The sequence below is a fragment of the Aspergillus undulatus genome (assembly GCF_047715775.1).
Source record: "Aspergillus undulatus strain CBS 261.88 unplaced genomic scaffold BDV17scaffold_15, whole genome shotgun sequence".
Lineage (NCBI taxonomy): Eukaryota > Fungi > Ascomycota > Eurotiomycetes > Eurotiales > Aspergillaceae > Aspergillus > Aspergillus undulatus.
Window position 1 is genome coordinate 199,684 of NW_027396619.1, and position 22,915 is coordinate 222,598.

Consider the following 22,915-nt stretch of genomic DNA (forward strand, 5'->3'; position numbering starts at 1 on the left):
CGGTGCGGAGGAAGGACCAGCCATCAGACCACCGCCTGCACCTGCCGCAAAGGAACCAGCCCCATTGGTGGTGTTTCCCCAGTCCATGATGCTCCGGACCGGCCGACTCGAGGACAGCTGCTTCTCCGAGTGCCAGAGTTCATTCTCATTGTCCTCATCTTCCTGCCGCCTGGCTTCCATCATGGGCTTTTCTGAGCTGGCGCTGCCACCGCTAAATCCGCAGACACAGATGACCGGTGAGGTCTTCCTGTCGGGGGCGCCATGAGCAAGCTGCGCCCATTTTGCCTTCTCGAAGACCACGGGTTGCTAGGAGGATTGGGCGTCCGAGTGACGACGCCATCCCTTTGCTCGACTGATGCGATAGGGTCGTTCGCGAAAGTTCGCCTCGTACGCGCTTGCCACCACTTGGGCCATGTCCTTGAGCATCTTGCCATATTGCGGGAGACTGTACAGTCTATGCACCAGTGTTGCAAGGCCTACCTTTTTCAGAGGAACGTACGCCTCTACCTTCTTGCCGTCCTTGTTTCCCTGCTCCATGGTCTCCACGAACTTCCCGTACTTTTCCAGGTCCTTCTCCAGCGCCTCGAGCCGAAATCAACTCTGCCCCGTCCGCACCTTCATCTTCTCGCCCTTGATCAAGTGCTCGAGATATTCGATGGTCCCATCGTTATAGTGGGTGATGGAATTGTGCTTGAGTTAGAGACTGAACTTTGCTGCTGTCGTTTGCACAGTCTTGTGCTCGTCCTTCAGCTCGGCAAAGTTTTTCTCAATCGCGCGGGTGGCTGCCTGCTCAGTTTTGGACCATGCTGCCCGTGGTATTTATCTCGCGTTGCACGGAGGCGTCAATGGTCTTTTCTTGTCGCTTCGCGTACTCGTACTCGACCGGGATGTGCTCGTGTTCTTGCCAACCGTGCTTACAGGGTGTACAGTTCTGGTCATTGAAGGCCGCGCAGTTTACCAGCTGGGGAGTCCCAGCGTTGCCGACAGGGACTTTAGTGAGACAGCAGGGATTGTGACAGTTTTTCTTTCTCAGCAGTACCTCTGACTTGGTCGCATCGTCATACACCGACTCAACGCGTTCAGGATTTGCACAAACGGTCTTTGGCTTCGCCAGCTGCTCCGCCGACACCGTTGTCTTGTAAATGTTCAGCTTTCCTTTCAGGTCATCCAGTGCTCCCTGTACATTGTTCAGTTCGACCATCTGATTCGCATTCTTTGCGATTGTGTCTGTGATAGCTACCGATATTTGCTACATTGGCGAAGTCAACTGCGCAATAAGATGTCTCGTCTCGTTCAAGCTCAGCGTCTCCTGTGTATGATGCGGGCGGAGCGACTAGAAATCAGCAAGCAGCCGATCAGCTTTCTAGGACGAATGCTCCCAGCTCCGCCGATAGTCGTCCATGTGTCCCATCTCAATGCATTTCTTGCGCGCGGCGAGGTATCGGAAACTCTCGGAGTCGAAGCATTATACGTCCGATCGAGACAGTGGCGGGAGGATGATATTCGGACAAGAGCGCTCCCAGGGACTTGAAGGTGTCTCCGAGAGTATAGTTCGATCCACAGGTGTTGGTGAATCCAAAGACCACATTCTGCGCTGCGCTGGTGTGTAGATGGGTGAGAAGCTCCTTGACACAGAAGCCGAACATGACTCCCGGTCTCGTGTTGTTGGGTTCCGGCAGGATCAGAACGCCATGGATATTTGGGTAGTTTCGCAAGATGGCGAGCAGGTTGGCCATGTTCTTTTTGCCCTGTTCAAGGCCACGAGTGTCGCCAATCCCGGGTGTATCAATGAGTCGGATGAGCGTATCTCTGAAGTACAGGGGGTAGACAGTGGCCTTCTAGGTGGCAGAGTCACCCTTCGAATCGTCTGCTTCGTCTTGATCTTTACCGACGACGACGTCTTCCGAGATCATTCGGCCAGCATCATCGACGGCCTGTGTTGTGACGAGCACGGGATAATGCAGTTCAGCTTGGGGTCCTTCAGGCCTTCATCCAACGACGAAAAGGCGAGGTAGTTGACGACGGCGGCATAACAAACGTAGACTTGCCAACTCCGGTCTCTCCAAGAATGAGAATATTCACCTCGCGTGGTGCAGCAAGCGCGTAGAGGTCGCACAGGTCGTTACGTTCGAACTGGAAGTATCCAGCCTTGTGGCGAGTGCGCTGGCAATTAAACTCTGCCTTGTCAAACGGGACGCGACCGCAGTCGCAATAGAAAAATCGATCTCGGCTGCCGAATTCGATCGTTTCATGGCATTCTGCGTATGACCAGAGACAGGGGTCCTGTTCCTCGCAGTACGGACCAGGACATGGGATCCGCAGCGACTTACGGTAGGTAGGAACGCCGTTGACGGTCTCGAGGAATGTATCGGACCAGGTGCTTACCAGCGAGGTCCTTGCTCTGTTCGAGCAGGTTCTCGATAACACTCCGCCATCGTTCAATACTTATAAAAACCTGTTGGATACTTTCTATGCGGCCTTCGTATCTCTAGAGCCTCCTTTGCGCCCCGCATAGAGTTGCTAGGCCTCAACGACCTCAACGGACGCCTAATACCTGCCTGATATAAGCTTACTCCGCCATACTATTTGATCGATAAGCTGCTGTCTTTTAGCCAAGGAACCGAGAGGCTTATGGATTAGCAGCTCTTATCCATAGCAAATTTGATAGTATTTCCCTATACTTTTTCCTCTCCCAAGAAATGGTATTCACCACCTGGCAAGGAGACCAGATATCCCGCAGTGCCCCAAGGCATGCCCCGCGCTCTCATACCTAATCGAGGTTAGGGACAGCGCACGTATCATTGCAAAAATCCGTAGAACCTCAAGAGTCAAAATCCAGGAAAATCAACGCCAAGACAAGATCAAATCTCATCATCTCACTCGAAACCGACAGCGCCCCGTTTTGGCCCCAGGGTCAGGGTCCGCGATTCCGCTGTTGCCGTTTTGCCGTGTTGCCGTTGCCCTGTGCCGTCGCGCTATGGAATACCTAGTGAATGATAGATGCTTGGTACCAGACTCACGAGTCATGACTCCATCTGCTCCGTAAGATCTAGCATTGGGGTTGTTGAGAGCCGGGACTGAAAAAGTATAGTATCGCATCGCACGCAGCGCGTTGAGCACTTTCTGTTAATTTGACAGGGTGTCCGGGGTAACTCGGTACATGCGTGGCCTGTGCGTTGAGCGGTGCGTCGGTCCGCGGTCGGCACTTGCTCGGCAAACAGGTACGGGGACAGTTCTTCTCTTCCATCTCCAGACAATATCTTTCGGCCAGCCCATGTTAGATCTTAGTTTTCAATTGCGAGAACCGTTTGATTGTGATCTAACAAGCAAGGGACACGTTTCGATCGAGCTTCAATAATATTGCAATTCTAAAGTTGGTGGACTTGTTTATCTCGGAGATATTTCTGGACGCCGATAGCAGGTGACAAAAGAATATATTATGAGACACTTGTGCTTAAATACAACATTTCCAACAAGAACGCATCATAAGATGCGCACCAGAGCTTGTACAAAATCAATTCGCCAGAAAACTTTCAGTAATCACGGCTTCTACACCCTAAATTCATTTCTCGAGCAATTGGCCCCAGTTGTGGTTGATTCCACAGTCTCCAACCGCGCCAAGCATCCCGACTCCAGGGATGGTGTTTTGGCATTGCATGACAGAAGCAGTTACAAATGGAATAGCTCGCTGTTTCCCAAGCGATAACATTCGCGGTCTCGACCGCGACCGGCCATCTTTAAAAAGAAAGGGGCAGCGTCACGCGGACTGCAGGCAGATCAAGTGACCGCAGCCACCAATAAAACCAGCAAATATGCAGCATCGGCGTGCTGGTGGCGTCAGCTACAGATTGACTTGACTGCCCCCTGCAGATGCTGCTGTAGCTGTGTGTGATGCATCGGCCCGGACTTTTATTCTATTCTGTCAGTATCAGAAAATTGGTTTTGATGTGGGAGGAGAATAGTTTTATTTTCTGTACATAATATTGCATGCCAATGGGGAAGACCGACCGCCAGCGTCCCGCCCGGTCGGGGTCATTGGGAGCGACAGCTTTCTTGCTGGATTCGGGAGCAACCCGGGGCGTTCATTTGGGGCCGACCGACACCGATCCCCCGGAACTGGAAGCTGTTTAGCCCCAGCTTCTCCCCCACGCCGCGGCATGGACCATTTCGCTATTTTGGGTGAAACAGGGGATGCTGGACGGACAATGACAGCTTTTTGTTTTGAATGTTGAGTCACGCGCTTCTCGATTTCTCCAGAGCGGAGCTATGATGCAAGGCAATTGATAGCAGCTTTTTGGCCATCTCGTCAAGGATCAATAGTGAAAGTGGTCGAAGGCTGAAAAATCCCCCCCCGCTCCACTGCATGATGTAATGATGTGTTCCTTCATCCATTGCGCGCTGATCCAGAGCCACAACCGGCGGTGAGCTGACAGAGCAACTTGTCCTTTTTTTTCTCTTTTCTCGAGCTCCTCCCTTCATTCCTTTCTTCTTCTTTTCCCTCTCCAGCTTTCTGGCCCCGAGCACTGGTCAACACACAATGGCGCCCCTGAAGCTCAACACCAAGAACCTGACGCAGATTGCGTCCGCCTGCAAGAATGCGATCAAGATCCCTTCTTACAAGCGCGACAACGCCGTCAAGGAGGGAATCGTCCACATTGGCGTCGGCGGCTTCCACCGCGCCCACTTGGCTGTCTACGTCGACCAGCTGATGCAGAAGCACGGCGTGACCGACTATGCCATCGCCGGTGTTGGGCTCACCCCCTTTGACGCGACAATGCGCGACACCCTCCGATCCCAAGACCACATGTACACCGTCATTGAGCGGTCGGCAAAGGGCAGCTTCGCCAACATCGTCGGCAGCATCAACAGCTACCTGCTTGCCGCCGACGACCGCGAGGCCGTCGTCGCCAAGATGGCGCACCCGGACACGCGCATCGTCTCTCTCACAATCACCGAATCCGGCTACTACTACAACGAAAACACCCACGAGCTGCAATCCGAGCATCCCGATATCCAGTACGATCTCGACCCGGCCAACGAAAAGCAACCCAAGACGACTTTTGGATTCCTCTACGCTGCCCTCGCCCGTCGCCACGCCGCAGGCCTGAACCCCTTCACCGTCATGTCCTGCGATAACATGCAGAAAAACGGCTCCATCACCCGGCACATGCTCACCTCGTTCGCGAAGCTCCGCGGCAACGACCAGATCGCCACCTGGATCGCCGAAAAGGGCGCCTTCCCCAACGCAATGGTCGACCGTATCACCCCGCAGACATCACCCGCAGACAAGGAAGCCCTGAAAGAAAACTTTGGCATCGACGACGCCTGGCCCGTCGTAACAGAACCCTTCATGGACTGGGTCATCGAAGACCAATTCTCGGACGGGCGCCCGGCCTTCGAAAAAGTCGGCGTCAAAGTCGTCAAGGACGTCCACGCCGTCGAGCAATTCGAAAAGCACAAGCTCCGCCTCCTCAACGGCTCGCACTCCGCTATCGGCTACCCGGGCCAACTCGCCGGCTACGCTTACGTCCACGAGGTCCTCGCAAACGACACATACCGCACCTTCCTGTGGCAGATGATGCAGCAGGAAGTCAAGCCCAGTCTCCCTGAAATCCCGGGCGTCAACATCGACGACTACTGCAAGACTCTCATCGAGCGCTTCTCAAACCCCACGATCATGGACCAGCTCCCGCGTATCTGCCTCAATGCCTCCGGCAAGATCCCGCAGTTCATCATGCCTTCCATCGCTGAGGCGATCTGGGTTACTGGGCCTTTCCGACGCCTCTGCTTCGTTGCGGCCGCGTGGTTCCGATACCTGCATGGCGTCGACGACGCAGGTAACAAGTTCGACATTGAGGATCCTATGCTCGCGGAACTCCAGGCTAAGGCGAAGGCCGGCGGCACGGACCCCATGGAGCTCCTTAGCGTCAAGAGTCTCTTTGGTGATGACCTTCGTGGGGACGAGCGGTTCGTCAAGACCATGAAGGAGGCGATGGAGGATATTGCGCGCGATGGTGTGCTTAAGACGATGCCCAAGTATGTTGACTAAATTTTTTTGTTGTTTTACTTTTACTTTGGAATTGCAATTGTACAAAAGTGAGAAACAAGCAAGCAAGCGAGCGAGCGGCATAGAGATAGATATTGGATGATAGACAAAAGTCTGGATTGTATTGATTCTCGCTGTTGCATGGGTTTGGGATGGTTGGCTTGGTTATGATTGGACTGGACTACTGGTTGGCTGGTATCTTGACTTTGTTTCAGCAAATGTTGTACGTTTTACGATGGATTAATCGGGGATAGCTCTTAGATATGCTGCATTTATTTTTTTACTGTTCAACCTTGCCAATAACCACTTGTACTTTGTTCTCCAACTCGCCCGACCGGCGATGGCGATCGATGATGTCATCCGCGGGCCCTGTCGCTGACGTTTATCCTGGACTCCACGCAGAAAGTGCAATGAGGCAAACTCTGCGAGTCCGAGCACTGGACCCATACCTTTCTGGCCCATTTCGCTTGGTTTGTGTGAAGACTGAAGGTACCGAGTGAGCAGGAAGTACTCCGTGAGTATACTGCGTTTCAGCCCTTATTTCCGCTATCTCCGCCACGTTTCAATGTGGAGGGTTACCTTAGTAGTAGTAGTAGTAAGTATTATTACTAGTACTTTGTATCTGCTTCACCGACGTCATTCCCTGTGAGCACGAGTAAAGTACCTTAGGACCTGCGAATCAGTGCGGGGAGAGAGGCGGCTTAGGGAGGGGACGTATGCGACTTGAGCAACCTGGAACGGGCTTTTGTACGGACTTTGGCTGCAGATGATTCTACCTCCGAATGTATTATCCAGTAGAATGTTCTATCCGCGGTAAGTTAGGACAGCGAAAGCCGTACAAGAGCAACAGAGCAAAGATCAGGCGGTAGAAGGAAGGAGCAACAGATACTCGTGGACACTTGAAGGCTGGGATGCGGAGTGAAAGGGTCAATCTATGATGCAGAGATAGGATGTAGCGAATATAGATCCTAGGTGGGAAGCACCTCGCTTTCAGACCTCGGGCCAGGCTAGGCACATTGTCATTGCCTGCCATAGTAGGTACTCCGATTACTTCGATGGTTGTGCCATACCAACTCATCGTAGATATGATCCGTATGTTTAGATTTCTAGAGACCACAATTGGCCTATTTGGGCCTCTAAGCGTAGTCGCGGACGTATCAGACTCTTGAATCTCTGTCCCGCTAGCCCTACATGTCGAAGATGAATCTAGCACTCTTTGTCGCCCAAGTCCTTGAGCTCATTTTCCGCCAGCCCAAACTCTCTTCTCTTCTCTTCTCCCCGATTTGCTCTGTCTATTTCCATACAGATAGTAAGTCCAGAAAGTACTAAGCAGAACCGCTCCGAAACTACCCACTGCTAAACACATTATGATGCCGCCAATAACGTATCGAGGGGACTCTGTCGTCGAGCATATTTAAATCATTAACCATTAGTAGTAGGTCTAGACCAGAAATCGGAGCGACGGTGGATTAGCTAACTAACGAAGCTTGACATAATTCCAGCACTATTACCGATTGCAGCATGCATGACAATCACCGCCGTGTGTTTCTCGTGCTGCCGGATATTCGTCGGCAGCCGCGGGTAAGCCCACAACGACGTACAGCCAGCAGCGACAAGGGAACATCCCGCGTGATGCACAGCAACTTCGCCGTTTAAACCGAGGATTGTTGGTGACAGTCTATGGTGTAGTGGATGAAGATGCACCCAATGCTGTCACTTTAGGTTGGCTCGGAGAGAAGATTGATGCCCCGACGGCCCGTTATTGCTCCTTAACTGCAAGGGCAATCATTCTGTGCCTGAGAAAACCTGAGCAGTGGAATAGTATTATAAATCCTTACTTCTCATTCAAATGCACGTTTCATTGGACGTATTCTACTCAGTATTTCGAGAGCTTTCCAGTTACGACTTGTAGTGAAACCCCCAGTTTCCTTTCCCGATATTCGTCAACATGCCACCCCTACAGAAATTCGTCCTAATTACCGGCTGCACAAGATCCAGAACCGGCTACTCACTGGCAAAGGAATTCGCCGCTCTGAATTGTAAAGTGTACGCCACCGCGCGCCGAACATCCAACGTAGACGACCTCAGATCCACGAAGAACATCACTTGCCTTGCCCTAGACATCGCATCACCAGAATCAATCACCGCAGTACGGGGAAAAAATATCGCATCAGAAACGAACGGCAGACTAGATATTATTTATCACAACACCGGCTATCGCGCCCTAGTAATGGCGACTGAGACTTCGCTTGCTGAGGCCCAGAAGACGTTTGAGGCGAACATGTTAGGAATCGTTGAGATGGATCGGCAGATTGCGGATATGCTCATCAGGTCCAAGGGCAAGATTGTATTTACGAGTAGCTTGTCTCGTATACGCCGCACCCGTCGCATTGCTTTGTACTGTGCGAGTAAGGCGGCGCTGCGTATCTACGCGGGAGCACTGCGGATCGAGATGAAGCCGTTTGGTGTTAAGAGTTGTGCTGGTTTATACCGGGGCTGGGGGTGGTGTTAGGACGGCTATGTCGGGCCAGAGGATTGAGCTTCAGCCTAGTGAGCGCTATATCCCATGCCGATGCCGATGCCAATACCAGTGCTCCCACCCTTCCCTTCTTCCTCTGTACGCATCCGGAATATAGCAGTTTGACTAACCGACTCGCCCCTACCGAAACATAGACACAAGGTACCAATACCCCCAGCGGAAATTGAACGAAGCCTGGGAGAGCCTTGGACAAGCATACATGGCTCCGGAGGGCTACGCGAAGTATGTGGTGCGGAGAATCCTCAAGACCAATGCCCAAGTGGTCTGGGCCGGAAACGACACTTGGACAGTTTGGCTGATCGAGCAGCTCAATCTGTATTGGGTGTTTGATGTATATTTTGCGCGGATGTACGGGTTGGATTCGGAAGCTCTGGGGAAGGAGGATTGAACAGGACGCCTTATAACCAATGTTCTATTGTTTTTGTAGTGTACATATTTGTTCGGGATGTCGGGTCTGGGTCGTGTATGTACTATTATTCTCGCTAACAAGTCTAATTTGGACAAAGTAAACAGGAGGCTGCTGCTACGAGGTTGGATCTTTCCGATAAATGATTCTCGTTGGCTATATCAATTTCAGTGCAATTGAACGTGACATGGGATGAATTTCGCGATGTCAACGGAAAGCCCTTAGCGACTGAGGCCACACGAGTAATGTTGGTTACCAAATGCTGTTATGGCACGTAGAAAGGAAAAAGGAAACAGATATCCAGGTCTCACTAAATACCTGCAGTCTCCCATCCCGCACCAGCCTCATCCTTGTGGCTAAGCAGCGCTCTCGACAATTGGCGAGCAAACAAGCTAACCTTACACTAGACAGCGCGACTTTCAGAGTGATATGTAGTTTACGTACCACGAGCCATAGACCCAGCGAATCCGAGTCGAGCTCGGCCAGAGTATTGCTGCGAAGCTATCAACTCTGTAGGTTATGTATGGTGCCCCATGCGGAGTCCCAGCTCGGATGAACTGACCATCCGTGCCTGCATCTTATCATGTAGGCTATTCCTCGGCTATAACGCCAGTTCCGAAGCGTCCAGGGTTGGCGGCCGAAGAGGACGCGGTTTTTTGAGTGTGAATTGGGATACTAATCCTGCAAGTTCGAGTAGGCTCTTCAGGACCTCGAAGCCAAAGAGTGTTTTCCTTGTTAATCTAATTTAGGTGCTGGCTGTATATATGTACTTCGTCACGGTGAACAGAACGAATGATATTCTAGAACGGCCTGACGATATATCACGATACGTCTAGTCTACTTTGCTAAGAGGGCAATCAAAGGTCCCAAAGAACAGCAGTAACCTCCCCGCCAAGGGTAACCTCCCCAAGTAAATCCCCAATCGCACCATTCTCCTCATCCCACGAGACCACAACAGTCTTATTATTCTGCAGCGCAATTGCCAGCATGTCACCGTCAGGGGAAATTGAGAAGTGGCGTGGGGACGTCCCGTATGCCGGATATAAACCGGAAAAGAACACGTTGTGGCTCTGGGCAGAGTCGAGCAGGGAGAAGACGGCAAGGGAGTCCTTCCCGGGCCCGAAGGTGTTGTCGAGGCGGTTGGAGATTATGAGGTGGGCGTTGTCGGGCTATTGGATAGAGATAAAGTTAGCACAGGAACAACGAATGGGTGGCAGGAGATAAAGACGCGGGAAACTGACCGACAGAGCGATCTCCGCAGCCTTCGAACCATCCGGGGGCGTTTCTCCGTCATAGGTATTCTCCTCATAGAACTGCGAGAAGAACATAGATCTGCCGTCCTTCGAGTAAGTAACATCGTACCCGCGGAGCAAATTATCTAGCTCGGTGACTAGGTAGAACCGTGTTTGCACGGAACAGTTCTTAGCAGGATTTGCGTCTTGAGGAGACCAAAAGACCGCATGTCTGGGTCCCGATCCCGGAGAGACTTCTAGAGATTGTTGTTGCTCAAGAGCGCCAGTGGTGGGATCGATGTAGAAGATGCGCACCACGTCGGCACCTAGGTCCGGAACCAGGACGAAGTTTCCAGTTGGGTCGATGAAGATGCCGTGGGGGTGGGGTGCGTCTTGTCGAGAGGGCACTGGACCGGGACTTGAAATGGTGAAGTGGAAAGTTTGGGAAAGTTTGAAGTGGCCGGTCTTAGGATCAACGGAGTATGTTGAGACAGCGGAGCCGGAGCTGGAAGGTGCATTGTTAGCTGTAGCCAATTTCCAGGATTTTGCAGGGAAGGATGCTTACTAGTGCGCCACAGCAAAGAAGTGACGGTTTGGTGCATTGGCTGGAGTGTAGAAGGCCGATGAAACGGGACCGGAGATGGTCTGGTGTTGGTCGACCTTTGCGAAGGAGCTGTTCGAGGTGGATTTGAAGGAGGTTAAAGTCCCATTGGGGAGGTCGACGCCTTCATCCAAACAGTACAGAATATCGTTGTCTTCATCCTGCATCAGCCATGAAGGACTGGTGCCACATTCAGCGGTCTGCGAGAGCGAGGTCAACCGAGAATTTGTGCCAGATTCAGAGAACCCTAATTCCGTGACTTCTCCATCGTAGGAAGCTGCATAGAGGCGCGAGGCAATGGCGCTGCCGCCAAACAAAAGTGCGGTAAAAAGGGGAAGATGCATTGCAACTGATCTGGTTTGCACAAGGAATGAACGCGTGGGATCTCGGTGCCGTTGAAGAACTGGGCGTAGATAGGCGTAGACTGTTCTATTTTAGATAATCCAACTGCCTAACGTCAAGAGACACCGACTCTGAGACTGGCTGCGCCCCCCCGCCAAGCCAGGGTGATATCATGGCACTAGAGGAATCGACAGTGATGGTCGGAATCTCTTGGCGGAATGCGAATTGTTTGGTGGGTGGGTCAAGAGCTCAGTGAAGGACTGCCCTATCAGCGGAAAATGTGAAGGCACGCCGAAGGTCCTCGAAAAGGGGTGTCACTCACCGGGGCTAACTGCGGCAAGTGAGCAAGGAACCGGAGTTAGTGAGCCAGAGGAAAGCACGAACAGGAACTCGAACTTGAAGACTGAGGAAGGCGGGCCTGTAGATCATCGGCATGCCGAAGGGAAGGGGGCCCGGCATGCCGAGAGGCTCACCTGTTCGAATCATTGTTCTTGCCCGACAACACGGGGCCAAGGGCCGAGTCCTACTAGTCAATTTCTCAGCAGTCCGGTCTGGATCTTCACGGGTTGCTGGGCAAACATGTTCAACCTGCTAGTTTGGTCTTGGTATAGATCTGATAGGCGTCAAGAGATAAGCGAGTGGCCGTTGTTTGACATCCAGTTACAGATTCTCTTGGAGATTACGCTTCCCTACTACGACATATTGGGGCTGTGTACGAGGCCTGCGACTTTTTGGTGGTCTCAATTCCTGGTCATACCGTTGTCATGGTGGATAGAGATCAAGGCACCAGTGTTGTTCGGGGCAGTGCGATCCGTAAGCCAAGACCACCTTGTGAGCCGCCCACTGCCAGAAAGCACAACAAGACTGTCTTTGGGATGTGTGACTATTTGACTTTGGCTATCAGAGCTTACTGCGACCCATCTAGTTCACCGGATGAAGGAAAAGAACCGGCTGTGGCTGGCCGTGGCATGGTGGGCATATGGATCAGCCAGGCTGACCGTGGATAGGCTCACTGATCTGCGCAAGCTACCCATCGCTGCAAAGCTGCGTCTATCACCCTCTACTGAGCCAATGAACACATACCACGCCATCCATGTGACGAAAGGCATCAAGAAAGTTGCGACAATGCCGAGAATGGTAGGGCTCTGGACCTGCAGAAGTTCAAGATCGCTGACAAACCTCTGTAGCACATGGTAGAGCCCCAGAGTCTATATAACGCACAAATTCGACACCACTTTAAGGCCGTTTGACAACACGCTCTTTTCTTCAAGTCAACTCTCTTCATCTGGCGCTCGCCATGAAGCCCAGCACTTCCCTTCTTTTGCCCTTGGCAACCGCAGTGGGAGCCATCACCTCCGACTCCCAGATCGACATCCAGCCCAACCTCCTCAGCAACCCCAACGACGTTGCGGAGAAGACCTTTGACTACATCATCGCCGGTGGTGGTCTGACCGGTCTCACCGTCGCCGCGAAGCTCACCGAGAACCCAGACATCGAGGTCCTCATCATCGAAAAGGGCTTCTACGAGTCCAACGATGGCCCGATCATTGAAGATCCCAATCAATACGGTAAGATCTTTGGCACCAGTGGTGACCAGAACTTCGTCACTGTCCCGCTGATCAACAACCGCACCGAACTCATCAAGTCCGGTAAGGGCCTGGGTGGTTCGACCCTCGTCAACGGCAACTCCTGGACCCGTCCAGACAAAGCCCAGATTGATTCATGGGAGAAGGTCTTCGGTAACGAGGGCTGGAACTGGGATGGTGTCTTTTAGTACATGAACAGCGCGGAGCGGGCACGTCCTCCTACCGAAGAGCAGATTGCTGCTGGTCACTACTTTGACCCCTCCTGCCATGGTTTCAACGGTACCGTTCACGCTGGGTACCGCGACAATGGCACCCCGTGGTCTCCGCTCATGAAGGCGCTCATGGAAACTGCTTCCGCGATGGGGGTCCAGACCCAGGTTGACTTCCTCTGCGGCCGCCCGCGCGGTGTTTCCATGATCCAGAACAACCTGCTGGAGAACCAGGTCCGCGCGGATGCAGCCCGCGAATGGCTCGTCCCCAACCATCAGCGGCGAAATCTGAAGGTTTTGACTGGGCAGGTCGTCGGAAAGGTTCTCTTCGACGAAGACTCGTCTGATCTCAAGGCCACGGGTGTCAACTTCGGCACCCACAAGTCCGTCAATTTCAACGCCTATGCCCGCCACGAGGTCCTCCTAGCCGCTGGTTCTTCCATCTCGCCTTTGATCCTGGAGTATTCTGGTATCGGCGTCAAGTCCGTCCTCGACGCGGCCAACGTCACCCAGCGCCTGGAGCTCCCCGTCGGCCTAAACATGCAGGACCAGACCACGACGACTGTCCGCGCGCGCACTTCCCCCGCTGGATACGGCCAAGGTCAAGCCGCCTACTTCGCGAACTTCACCGAGACATTCGGCAAGGATGCCCCCCGCGCCATCGAACTCCTAAACACGAAGCTCGACGAATGGGCCGAGCAGACCGTTGCCCAGGGCGGTTTCCACAACGCAACAGCCCTAAAGATCCAGTACGAGGTTTCCCGCCAGTGGCTCCTAGACCAGGATGTCGCCTACGCCGAACTCTTCATGGACGCCTCCGGCGAAATCAAGTTCGACGTGTGGGATCTTATCCCCTTTACCCGTGGCTCCGTTCATATCCTCTCCAGCGACCCTTATCTATGGCAGTACGTCAACGACCCGAAGTACTACTTCAACGAGCTTGATGTCCTCGGCCAGGCGGCCGCGACAAAGCTCGCGCGCGAGCTGCAGAACAGCGGTGCGATGAAGGAGTACTTTGAGGGCGAGATTGTGCCCGGTGATAGCCTTGCTTATGATGCCGATCTCGAGGAGTGGTCTGAGTATGTGACGGAGTACTTCCGCGCGAACTATCATGCCGTCGGTACCTGCTCTATGATGTCGAGGGAACTTGGTGGTGTTGTTGATGCCACGGCGAAGGTTTACGGCACCAAGGGTCTGCGTGTCATTGATGGGTCTATCCCGCCTACGCAGGTTTCGTCTCATGTCATGACTGTTTTCTATGGGATGGCGTTGAAGATTGCCGATGCTATTTTGCAGGATCATGCGAGCGCTTAGGAAGATTGCTGTCTTGTCCGACGGGCTCCTTTGGAAGTTGGTCGGGTGTTTTCTGACTGGGGCTTTGAATTTTCCATTTCTTTCTTGGTCTCCTTTTTCTTTTTGATTTTACTTTTTTGCGATTCTTGCCGTTGACCTGATAGACTATAGACTAAATAGACATAGACTTCTTTATGACTTCATTTCTCGAGGACCATAGCCATATTGAGCTGTTTATCATTACCAGGCATGTTCATGAAGTCTGACCGGCACGTATTGTTGGTTCCTGCATGACCCTTCCCCACAAGGACCAATATGGGTAAATGAAGCACTACAGATATGACCGAAGAACAATAGGCAGCTTCAGTCTTTCTCTCTCAGAATAGACAAAGTCAGCAAACAAAGGCCTTGTTTAACGGAGACAAGACCCGTTCTAACTAGGGCTATATAAAGCCACCACACCACACTGGATGAACATGGCTAACCGGGACAACTTGAGTAACCGACAACATGATAGCCTGCACATCCACCTCTCCTTGCGACAAGTGCCAAGAATGCTACACTCGCATCATGGTCCGCCTCAACAGCGAAAATGGCAGGGACCCTGTAATCTTCAGTGAGAGCAACCTAGTCTGCCGCCCAGGCACATATCCCATACTCTTCATCAGCCCTATGTGTTGCACATCGCAACGCATGGAAGAATTCGTGACCGACGTCCAACGGGAAATTAATCCGGACATTGCGCGCTTCGCGAAAGTCCGCATGGCAACCATGATACCGCATTGTAGGAATAATAACTGCCCCGAGGTAGCGAAGGAGGTAGATCATAACCATTACTGGATTGAGATCTTGATTGACTTTCCTGAGCAGATTGAATATGGGCCGGCGGTGACAGGGGCGGTCTTCATGGGGAGATTGATTCCGGTCGATATGTGGCGTGTGAGCTTGCCGAGGCCTGGCTACTGCTTATACTACGCGAGGTTGCGGTGGTTTGAGCATAATTTGGAGTTTATTCAGGAGATCTGAAATGGAAAAAGTGTATGGAAAGCACTAAGGAAAGCTAATCTGGTGAGATAGTGCTTGCTTCTAGATATGTGCTATTAATTATGTCTTGAGGAGGGAGAAGCATGAATGAAAAGAGATATTTCCTTCGAGGCATATTACTAGATACCGTAAAATAAGAAAGTACATATCGTTCTTCTATTACCACAACGACATAGGGAATGTTAACTCGACCACTGGATGCCTTGGAAATTATCTACACAAAGTGGCAAGAACTGCAATAGGCTCACTAAAGGGTGTTTTGTTGCCTAGAGCGTCGATTAATGTACGGAAGGGAACAAACAATTGACCCTGTAAGAAAACTACAAAGCAGGTCCTCAATCTTTCAGGTAGTGGCGATGAACAAAGAATGGTAACAATGGCTTTGCTGGACTTTCCTCAGTAACAGTCCGTTGTCTGAGGCAGCATATATTCGGGATGATCCCCTTGCTCCCCGAGTCAATCACTATACCCTCCGAACTCACAACAACACCGTCAAAATGTCCACTACCTGTACAGAAACCTTCACCTGCGAGCAATGCCTCCCCACCCACCAGCGCCTCCGCCCCCGAGTCGGCGGCCACGAATAAGCACATAAAACCAGGGCACCTCAAACATCACGACCTCTGCTGCCCCGTGATTTTCTCAAATGAGCTGCGTACAGTCGACTCCCATAGACAAGGGGCCAAAATGGTAGCAAAGGAACTCCAGAGGAGCATCACGCCAGACCACAAGATTTGGCGCATGGTGAAGAAGGTCCATATGTGGCCGGAAGAGTATCGCTACCACATCCAGCTGATGATTGAGTTTCCGCATTCGCTCAACATGAATGGTGATGATATGCATAGTATCTTTAGGGGTGACTTTTCAGCACGAGAGCAGAGGGAAACACAACAGGGGTCTCTAGAGTTGCAAGCTTAAGAGCGCGTTCAGGAGCGGTCAGTCCAGGCTTGTGGTCGACTGGTTACGCCACGGATGACTCTCTACCAGAAAGATCAAGAGCAGCAGGCTCTCCAGCTCAAGCTAGTGGAGCGGAAGGTTCTGGAGCGAAAATCTCTCGAGCAAGGAACTTGCCAGCCCTGGATATCCTGGATCAAAACGGAGAGGAATCGTGGGGTAATACTGATGCCTACGTCGCAGACGGTCGACTAGGGGTCGGACATCAGTAATGGCGAAATGCTACGGCGCAGACGAGGAAGAGCGGGAGGAGAATCCCGGAGGAGACAGGACTATTTACCCTCCGATAAATCTGAGGCGACGAACGATAGCGGCGCTTAGCGGGTTCGGAGAAGACAAGCGAGACCCCAAGAAGGGCCAGATAGGAGATTGGAATATCAAAGCTCCAAGGAATACAGCCCATATGATACTGACGGCTCGGACAGAAGGTCGTTTGGAGTGCCTGCGAACAGAAGTGATGGTGAAGAGAGTGATGTACCACGTTGTCTTGCTCTCACCGAGTTATAAGTCGCGCTACCCTTCATGCATCGTTGACGCGTTTCTCAAAGTATTGGTCTTGAATAAACCCCAACATGTCTGAAACGGAACCTCTCCGCCATAGACTGTGCCTGACTTGGTAACTGGTACTGCGAAAAGCAGATCTGTTATTGCGCGTAGAAGACGAACTCGAATTATCGGACTCAGACGGCTGGGACACAGACGACTATGACAGCGAGTCTTCAATAAACTAGACCGGCGAATCAAGCTTGGAGAGTTCGTCAGATCAGGACGAGGACAGCCCCAAGGACTATAGCTCTGGGGATGATATTTCGGAGGTTGACAGTTCTGCGGTTGACAGCTCCGAAGATGATAGCTTTGACGAAGAAAACTCGAGCCCAGGTTCAGATAGCTCAGACTCGGGCGGGAGCGAAGGGAGTGCTGCGGCGCTGTTTCGACACGCAACACCCCCTGCGCGATACTCGCCGCCGCCGCCGCCGGCGTACGGGTCCCTGTTTGCAGTGCATGGGAGTTCGCAGCGATGACAGACCAGCTCGGGGTTGGAGGAACAGGATGGAGCGGCATGAGTCACCTGGGACGTAGAGCAACTGAAGAAAGAACTGGACTATATATATACCTTGTATGGAACAACTGAACGATTGTATGGCGTATAACCGAGCCTGAGATGATGCATGGCAGCTAGATTCTAATCAGAGCTCAATATCATCAACTGCAAAAAGTAATAGTGTTCGACGAACGACCACAGTAAGATAGGAAATCATTTGCATAGAACTAGTGGCCAGTCGGACAGGATACTTTATAGGAAGTATAAATTTACATATGAAATACCAGACGAATGGGTATAATTTAAGCTATCTTTAACTATAAGCACCCTCTATCCCCGTAATATCACAATTTACGTTCTAAAGCAGACACTTCCAGCTTCAGGAAGAACTTACAGTAGGAGACTTGATTCTAAGCTATCCACAACCCTCCCTACGTGGCGTTATTTGCCAGCTACCGTCCATCAGGCCCAAGAGGAGAGTCACGGGAACTTCCAAGACTAGAAACACCTGTGTGTTAATTCCATGGTATATTATAGCTACACTCCCAACCGAGCCTCCTATTAGCATGATTACAGAGCAATTTAGCACCCTCTTTTCATAGACAAGGAGTATATTACGCCCCCCCGTCATGAGACAAAGTCATCAGAACAAATAATAGGAATCGTACCCAGATTCGTAGCAGTGTATTCAGGAGTCACGGGCATAACCGCAGCCAGAAAACACAATGTGACTGTTTCGCTTGCACATTATCTACCAGAAGCTGTCGAGCATATACTGTACATACAGCGGTGCTCACATTTGAGGACCCAATAATGAGCGCGGCCCGGAAAGCTTGAGACAGGTCTTGCTCTCCAATTCTGGACCGACTTGGCGCAGCACAAGGGAAGCAGAGCAGGCTCTAGTTCAAGTCTTGGTCTCAGTCTCTTAAGGCATATATTGGTGCCGCCCAGCCTTCGCGGGCCGTTGCTGCCTGCCTGCCAGTCTGTCAGCGGATGTCCACTTTATGAGGATCACCGCGAGTGGACGCCAATGATATCATGAATTGTTGACTGTCTGCCCGGTGCCCAGGGCACGGTTCGCAGATGGTACGCATAAGGGTAGGAACCCGGGCTTGCCAGCCTGGACTCTGATATGTGTAGTCTAAAACAATGAAGCAGAATTACCAATTGGTGGTTGTCGATTGAATGTGGCCCACCTGCATGCACGATGTAGACGACCCACACCCAATCATAGCCCTTATGACCCCACGTGCGCACCAGACTCGTTCGCGCTGCTGCCCAGGTCTTTTATTAGACACTGAGGGTTCATATCTATTCCAGAATTTCTTGCCATCGCGCCCTTGGCACTGGTATTGTGGCGAGCGGACTGTTACGTCCTCTGTAGCCGGTGTGCCAAGATGAACTGGAGCTTGATCATGCCGCAGGCTGCAGCTGAGATTGTCATGCTTACATCGTCGGATCGTTACTTCGTGTGCCTGAAACCCGTGCCACTGCTCGGAGGAAGCCGATGCAAAAGTCTGTCTTGCCACAAGGTCGCGTTTCTTGTCGATGAGTCGAGACGCTCGGTTTGGAAGACAAGGCGGCGTTGAGTCGTTGACATCTAGATCATAATTTTTTGTCTAGGCGCTGAAGGAAGAGGCGAACTAGGCAGGTGGCATTCTGTGCCCGAAAGGCTGACATGGTTGCTATCTCTCATAAGTTTCTACAGTAAATACGTCGTCGAGACTCAACCAGATAGAAGTTCTACCACTCACAGCTCGGAGGTGGGTTTCGACGGCGGCCCCTTCGCAATTAGAAGTCCCGGATGGTAAGACCGTGGAGTGGTCATTGAAAATTGCGGCTATGATTTCAGACTTGCGAGCGCACTGGTTGTGACAGTGATGATCCGGTGGAAATGGATTTGGCCTTACCAACGTACTCTGTGTGCCAGATGGGACAGATCATTCCACGAAAGTACAGACCTCGCAACGAACAAAATAACTGAAGAGTTTTGCTCCATAGCTGCAGCCAGGCCGGCGGTTTGCACCAATGGACTGACACTGATATCTGAACAGGCCGTCTTAGCTAATTGTTTGGCCCAATATTCCTGTCCAGCTAGTGATGTACGCAGTCTGACGCTGCGGGGGAAACCAAAACAACAACTCTCGGCCTCCAAGGATCCATCTTTCCACCGGCCCCCAGTAATATCCGGCCCATCCCCAATTAGAAAAGGAGCCTACGAGGCGCAAAGTACCCAATAACAGCGCACGCGACCAAACGTGCACTCATGGAGGCCTAAGCCAAGTAGATTGTGTCGGGGTACGGGGCCTCCTAACGATAACTATAATGCCTGAATTGCGGTATGCAGCGCTCAAATAGATAGTACTCGATGTGAGCGAATAGATAAGCTACCCGTTTCCTTTGTCTTTGAACACAAGCATACTCATCTTTGCCCATAACCAAGAACCCAAGAACCCAAGAGCCCAAGCAACGGGAAGCCCCTTGGCAGGAACAGCAAGAAAATGCCAACCATGTCGACTGAGCTTGATGGACGATTGGCACCCCTTGGCCGGTCCACTACATCACATTCCCACTCACATTCATATTCGACTTCGAGCAAGCGAAGGTCGATTTCAAGTGCGAGGGGCAAACTGGTCGAGTTGCGCCCGAAGGGTGAGTGCTTACTTTTTCCTGCGCCGGTATGGATGCTCAGAGTGCGGGCGAATACTAGGCTCAATAGTGCTGGTGGCGCCGGAGAGCCCGATGGACTCCAAGCGGAAACAACACGCCCAAGCGCAGAAGCAGAATCGCGACCGCATGAAGGCTGCCTTGGACCGGATAGCGGCGATGCTGGAGGGCGCAGGCCCGGGGAATGGCAATGGGAGTGTAGGGACAGGAGGGACGAAGGTACGAGTCACCCCAGAGCCAATGCAAGTCGTGCATCTCCCCACGAGACCGCTTCTAATCGGGGATTTTACCTACTATAGGCGGAGCTGGTTGAGGCCGCCGTGGACTACATTCAGAGGTTGCAGGGGCAGATAGAGCAGCTGAGAGGGGCCGGACACGCGACCGGGTGACTGAACTGCAACAGGATATTTTCATGTTTTGACGAAGCTAGCGGGTGTTTTCCTTGATTAAGACTCCAATAGAATACATGCATTGGCGAGGACTTCGAGATTTTTCTAGCTCGTAGAAAACGTGGATGGCAGCTGCGAGTCGTAGACGAGCGGCGCATGGCGAACGACAGGTCTCGGATTGGCCTTTACAATATCGACAAGAGCCGTGGAAATCGTGGCGAGACGCCAAGGCAGCATACGAGAAAAGGCGGACAGGGAAGAGGGCGCATCCCACGGCCTTTGCCGATGCTGTAGACACGTTTCTACTTAGGGCTTGCTGATTGGGCGCAGAATAGATCCCAAGGGAGCTTCTTCGTGGTCAAGGATTCAGGCGGAGGCTCTTGGCGTCTCTGGGCATTCATCGGGCAATCTCGACTGCATAGTAGTATCTGCGAGGAGAGTAGATGCTGTCTGTCGCTGGTTGACTGCTATGATTGCATGTTCTTTGTGTATAAAACTGCTTGCTTCCCACCCCTCACACCAGAGTTCTGACAAGCAACAAGGTCGATCTTGGTATACACCACCTCATCTGCCACTGCCGCAGCCACGCCCGCCATGGCTCTTCACCACTTCGACTACATCCTCGCTCTGGGTACCATCTTTGCCTTTCTCGATGCCTGGAACATTGGTGCCAACGATGTCGCCAACTCGTGGGCCACCTCGGTGTCCTCGCGCTCCGTCAAGTACTGGCAGGCTATGGTCCTGGCCACAATCATGGAGTTTAGTGGAGGGTATGTCTCTCTATACTTCCATATAGGCTCAACTAACAACGATTAGTATTGGTGTAGGTGCTACGGTCGCTGATACTATCCGAACCAAGGTCGTCGACCTCGACCGCTTCGAGAACGATGCCCCCCTCCTCATGCTGGGCATGATGTGCGCCCTTGTCGGCTCGTCTCTCTACCTTTCCTTCGCCACCAAGATCGGTCTTCCAGTGTCCACCACCCACTCCATCATGGGCGGTGTCATTGGCATGGGTGTTGCTCTTGTCGGTGCTGACGGTGTCATCTGGTGGGGAGGAGACATCAACTCTGGTGTTGTCCAGGTTTTCCTTGCCTGGATCATCGCGCCCTTTTGCTCTGGTGCCTTTGGTGCCATCATCTTCCTGATCACCAAGTATGGTGTTCTGCGCCGCGCCGCGCCGGCTCTCAAGGCTCTCTACACCGTTCCGTTATACTTCTTCGTCACGTCTGCTCTTCTTGCCAGTATGTCCCTGGAGCGGCTCCTATTACATCAACCTTGACAGTGCTAACAGAAGCAGTGCTCATCGTGTGGAAGGGTGGCTCCAGCAGAATCGACCTCAACGGCGGAGAGATTGCAGGAACCGTTGTCGGAACTGGCGCTGTCATGGCTGTTCTCGCCGCTGTCATCCTTGCCCCCTGGTTGTACCGCCGTGTCATCTGCGACGACTGGCAGCTCCGTCCCTGGCACCTGCTCATGGGCCCTCTCGTTCTCCGCCGCGGCGAGGTCCCTCCGCGCCCTGAAGGCCACGAGGCAGTCCAGGACTACTACCGCGGCCACAAGACCATGGACCAGCTCCAGGCTGAGCGTGCCGCCGGCAATGACGAGGAAACTGCCCACAAGGTCGGCGGCGAGGCCTCTTCCGACCCCAAAGTCGAGCCTAGCGTCGTTGCCGCCGCCGAACCCGAAGAGGGCAACGAGGACAAGCTGCGCATCACTGGTCCCCGTCCCGAAGGAGGCCCCTACAGCCCTCAGGTCCTCTTCTGGCAGGCCAAGCGCATCTTCTTCCGCGGTGTCGAGCAGGACGTTGTCTCCATGCAGAACAAGCGCAATCTCCTCACTGGTGATCTGGAGATGACCCACGCCCACGCCGAACACTACGACAACAAGGCCGAGTACATGTTCTCTTTCCTGCAGGTTCTTACTGCCTCCACTGCCTCATTCGCCCACGGTGCCAATGACTTGTCTAACGCCGTCGGCCCCTACGCCACTATCTACTCCGTCTGGCGCCACGGTACCCTCGAGGGCTCCAAGACAGAAGTCCCTTACTGGATTTTGGCCTTTGGTGGTGTCTCGCTTGTCATCGGTCTCTGGACGTACGGGTACAACCTGATGCGCAACTTGGGTAACCGTATCACCCTGCACTCGCCTTCTCGTGGATTCACCATGGAACTTGGTTCCGCCATCACCGTTATCATGGCTACCAAGCTGAAGCTCCCTGTTTCTACTACCCAGTGTATTACTGGTGCCACAGTTGGTGTTGGTCTCTGCAACGGTACCTACAAGACTATCAACTGGCGTATGGTCGCTTGGATCTACATGGGCTGGATCATCACTCTCCCTGTCACTGGTATCATCTCTGGTTGCCTGGTCGGGATCATCGTCAATGCTCCTCGCTGGGGTATGTCTTACAACGTCTAAATGTGATACCTGGTCCGATGCCTTCTCAACGCCAACAACCACGGAAGTGCATTTCCCCCTCTCTTTATATGTCTTACTAGCTTCTTTGCTGAGCTGTTGATAGAGTATTAATGTATTTACGGTCTCGATCGGTTAATAGTGACT

At 52.4% G+C, this 22,915-nt stretch overlaps 9 protein-coding genes across 9 annotated transcripts; 7 read left to right on the plus strand and 2 right to left on the minus strand.

Moving 5' to 3' along the window:
* Positions 1–790: 790 nt before the first annotated feature.
* On the minus strand, positions 791–1,201 carry BDV17DRAFT_289880 (uncharacterized protein; the record flags this gene model as incomplete). Its single annotated transcript, XM_073761757.1, has 1 exon — positions 791–1,201. One exon carries the CDS (start codon positions 1,199–1,201, stop codon positions 791–793), a length of 411 nt encoding a protein of 136 aa, XP_073617108.1.
* A 2,661-nt stretch (positions 1,202–3,862) lies between these two features.
* Positions 3,863–6,325, plus strand: BDV17DRAFT_259320 (mannitol dehydrogenase family protein). Its single transcript, XM_073757420.1, has one exon. It carries the CDS (start codon positions 4,538–4,540, stop codon positions 6,047–6,049), a length of 1,512 nt encoding a protein of 503 aa, XP_073617109.1. The 5' UTR covers positions 3,863–4,537; the 3' UTR covers positions 6,050–6,325.
* A 1,826-nt stretch (positions 6,326–8,151) lies between these two features.
* Positions 8,152–9,043, plus strand: BDV17DRAFT_259321 (uncharacterized protein). The gene has a single exon (XM_073757421.1). It carries the CDS (start codon positions 8,277–8,279, stop codon positions 8,556–8,558), a length of 282 nt encoding a protein of 93 aa, XP_073617110.1. The 5' UTR covers positions 8,152–8,276; the 3' UTR covers positions 8,559–9,043.
* A 722-nt stretch (positions 9,044–9,765) lies between these two features.
* On the minus strand, positions 9,766–11,190 carry BDV17DRAFT_259322 (Lactonase, 7-bladed beta-propeller-domain-containing protein). Its single transcript, XM_073757422.1, has 3 exons — positions 10,789–11,190; positions 10,233–10,728; positions 9,766–10,160 (listed from the first exon to the last, which is right to left on the minus strand). The coding sequence occupies exons 1-3, from the start codon at positions 11,166–11,168 to the stop codon at positions 9,849–9,851; spliced, it is 1,188 nt and encodes a 395-aa protein (XP_073617111.1). The 5' UTR covers positions 11,169–11,190; the 3' UTR covers positions 9,766–9,848.
* Positions 11,191–12,463: 1,273 nt separating this feature from the next.
* On the plus strand, positions 12,464–14,275 carry BDV17DRAFT_280847 (GMC family oxidoreductase; the record flags this gene model as incomplete). The annotated part of the gene is made up of 2 exons (XM_073759947.1): positions 12,464–12,929; positions 12,981–14,275. The coding sequence occupies 2 exons, from the start codon at positions 12,464–12,466 to the stop codon at positions 14,273–14,275; spliced, it is 1,761 nt and encodes a 586-aa protein (XP_073617112.1).
* A 1,442-nt stretch (positions 14,276–15,717) lies between these two features.
* On the plus strand, positions 15,718–16,279 carry BDV17DRAFT_259324 (uncharacterized protein). Its single transcript, XM_073757423.1, has one exon. It carries the CDS (start codon positions 15,734–15,736, stop codon positions 16,214–16,216), a length of 483 nt encoding a protein of 160 aa, XP_073617113.1. The 5' UTR covers positions 15,718–15,733; the 3' UTR covers positions 16,217–16,279.
* Positions 16,280–16,463: 184 nt separating this feature from the next.
* Positions 16,464–17,274, plus strand: BDV17DRAFT_289887 (uncharacterized protein; the record flags this gene model as incomplete). The annotated part of the gene is made up of 2 exons (XM_073761758.1): positions 16,464–16,799; positions 16,984–17,274. 2 exons carry the CDS (start codon positions 16,464–16,466, stop codon positions 17,272–17,274), a joined length of 627 nt encoding a protein of 208 aa, XP_073617114.1.
* A 2,530-nt stretch (positions 17,275–19,804) lies between these two features.
* Positions 19,805–20,350, plus strand: BDV17DRAFT_289888 (uncharacterized protein; the record flags this gene model as incomplete). The annotated part of the gene is made up of 3 exons (XM_073761759.1): positions 19,805–19,946; positions 20,014–20,180; positions 20,261–20,350. The coding sequence occupies 3 exons, from the start codon at positions 19,805–19,807 to the stop codon at positions 20,348–20,350; spliced, it is 399 nt and encodes a 132-aa protein (XP_073617115.1).
* Positions 20,351–20,787: 437 nt separating this feature from the next.
* BDV17DRAFT_259327 (inorganic phosphate transporter) lies at positions 20,788–22,898 on the plus strand. Its single transcript, XM_073757424.1, has 3 exons — positions 20,788–21,120; positions 21,167–21,594; positions 21,651–22,898. The coding sequence occupies exons 1-3, from the start codon at positions 20,945–20,947 to the stop codon at positions 22,769–22,771; spliced, it is 1,725 nt and encodes a 574-aa protein (XP_073617116.1). The 5' UTR covers positions 20,788–20,944; the 3' UTR covers positions 22,772–22,898.
* Positions 22,899–22,915: the final 17 nt, after the last annotated feature.

Excerpts from the sequence above, each read along its gene's own strand:
- BDV17DRAFT_259321 (XM_073757421.1), top strand. The coding sequence starts at position 8,277 with ATGGCGACTGAGACTTCGCTTGCTGAGGCCCAGAAGACGTTTGAGGCG.
- BDV17DRAFT_259327 (XM_073757424.1), top strand. The coding sequence starts at position 20,945 with ATGGCTCTTCACCACTTCGACTACATCCTCGCTCTGGGTACCATCTTT. Across the intron at positions 21,121-21,166 it reads ATCATGGAGTTTAGTGGAGG|TATTGGTGTAGGTGCTACGG; the intron begins GTATGTCTCTCT and ends AACAACGATTAG. Across the intron at positions 21,595-21,650 it reads CACGTCTGCTCTTCTTGCCA|TGCTCATCGTGTGGAAGGGT; the intron begins GTATGTCCCTGG and ends TAACAGAAGCAG.
- BDV17DRAFT_259320 (XM_073757420.1), top strand. The coding sequence starts at position 4,538 with ATGGCGCCCCTGAAGCTCAACACCAAGAACCTGACGCAGATTGCGTCC.
- BDV17DRAFT_259324 (XM_073757423.1), top strand. The coding sequence starts at position 15,734 with ATGATCCCCTTGCTCCCCGAGTCAATCACTATACCCTCCGAACTCACA.
- BDV17DRAFT_259322 (XM_073757422.1), bottom strand. The coding sequence starts at position 11,168 with ATGCATCTTCCCCTTTTTACCGCACTTTTGTTTGGCGGCAGCGCCATT. Across the intron at positions 10,729-10,788 it reads TTCTTTGCTGTGGCGCACTA|CTCCGGCTCCGCTGTCTCAA; the intron begins GTAAGCATCCTT and ends TGCACCTTCCAG. Across the intron at positions 10,161-10,232 it reads CTGCGGAGATCGCTCTGTCG|CCCGACAACGCCCACCTCAT; the intron begins GTCAGTTTCCCG and ends TCTATCCAATAG.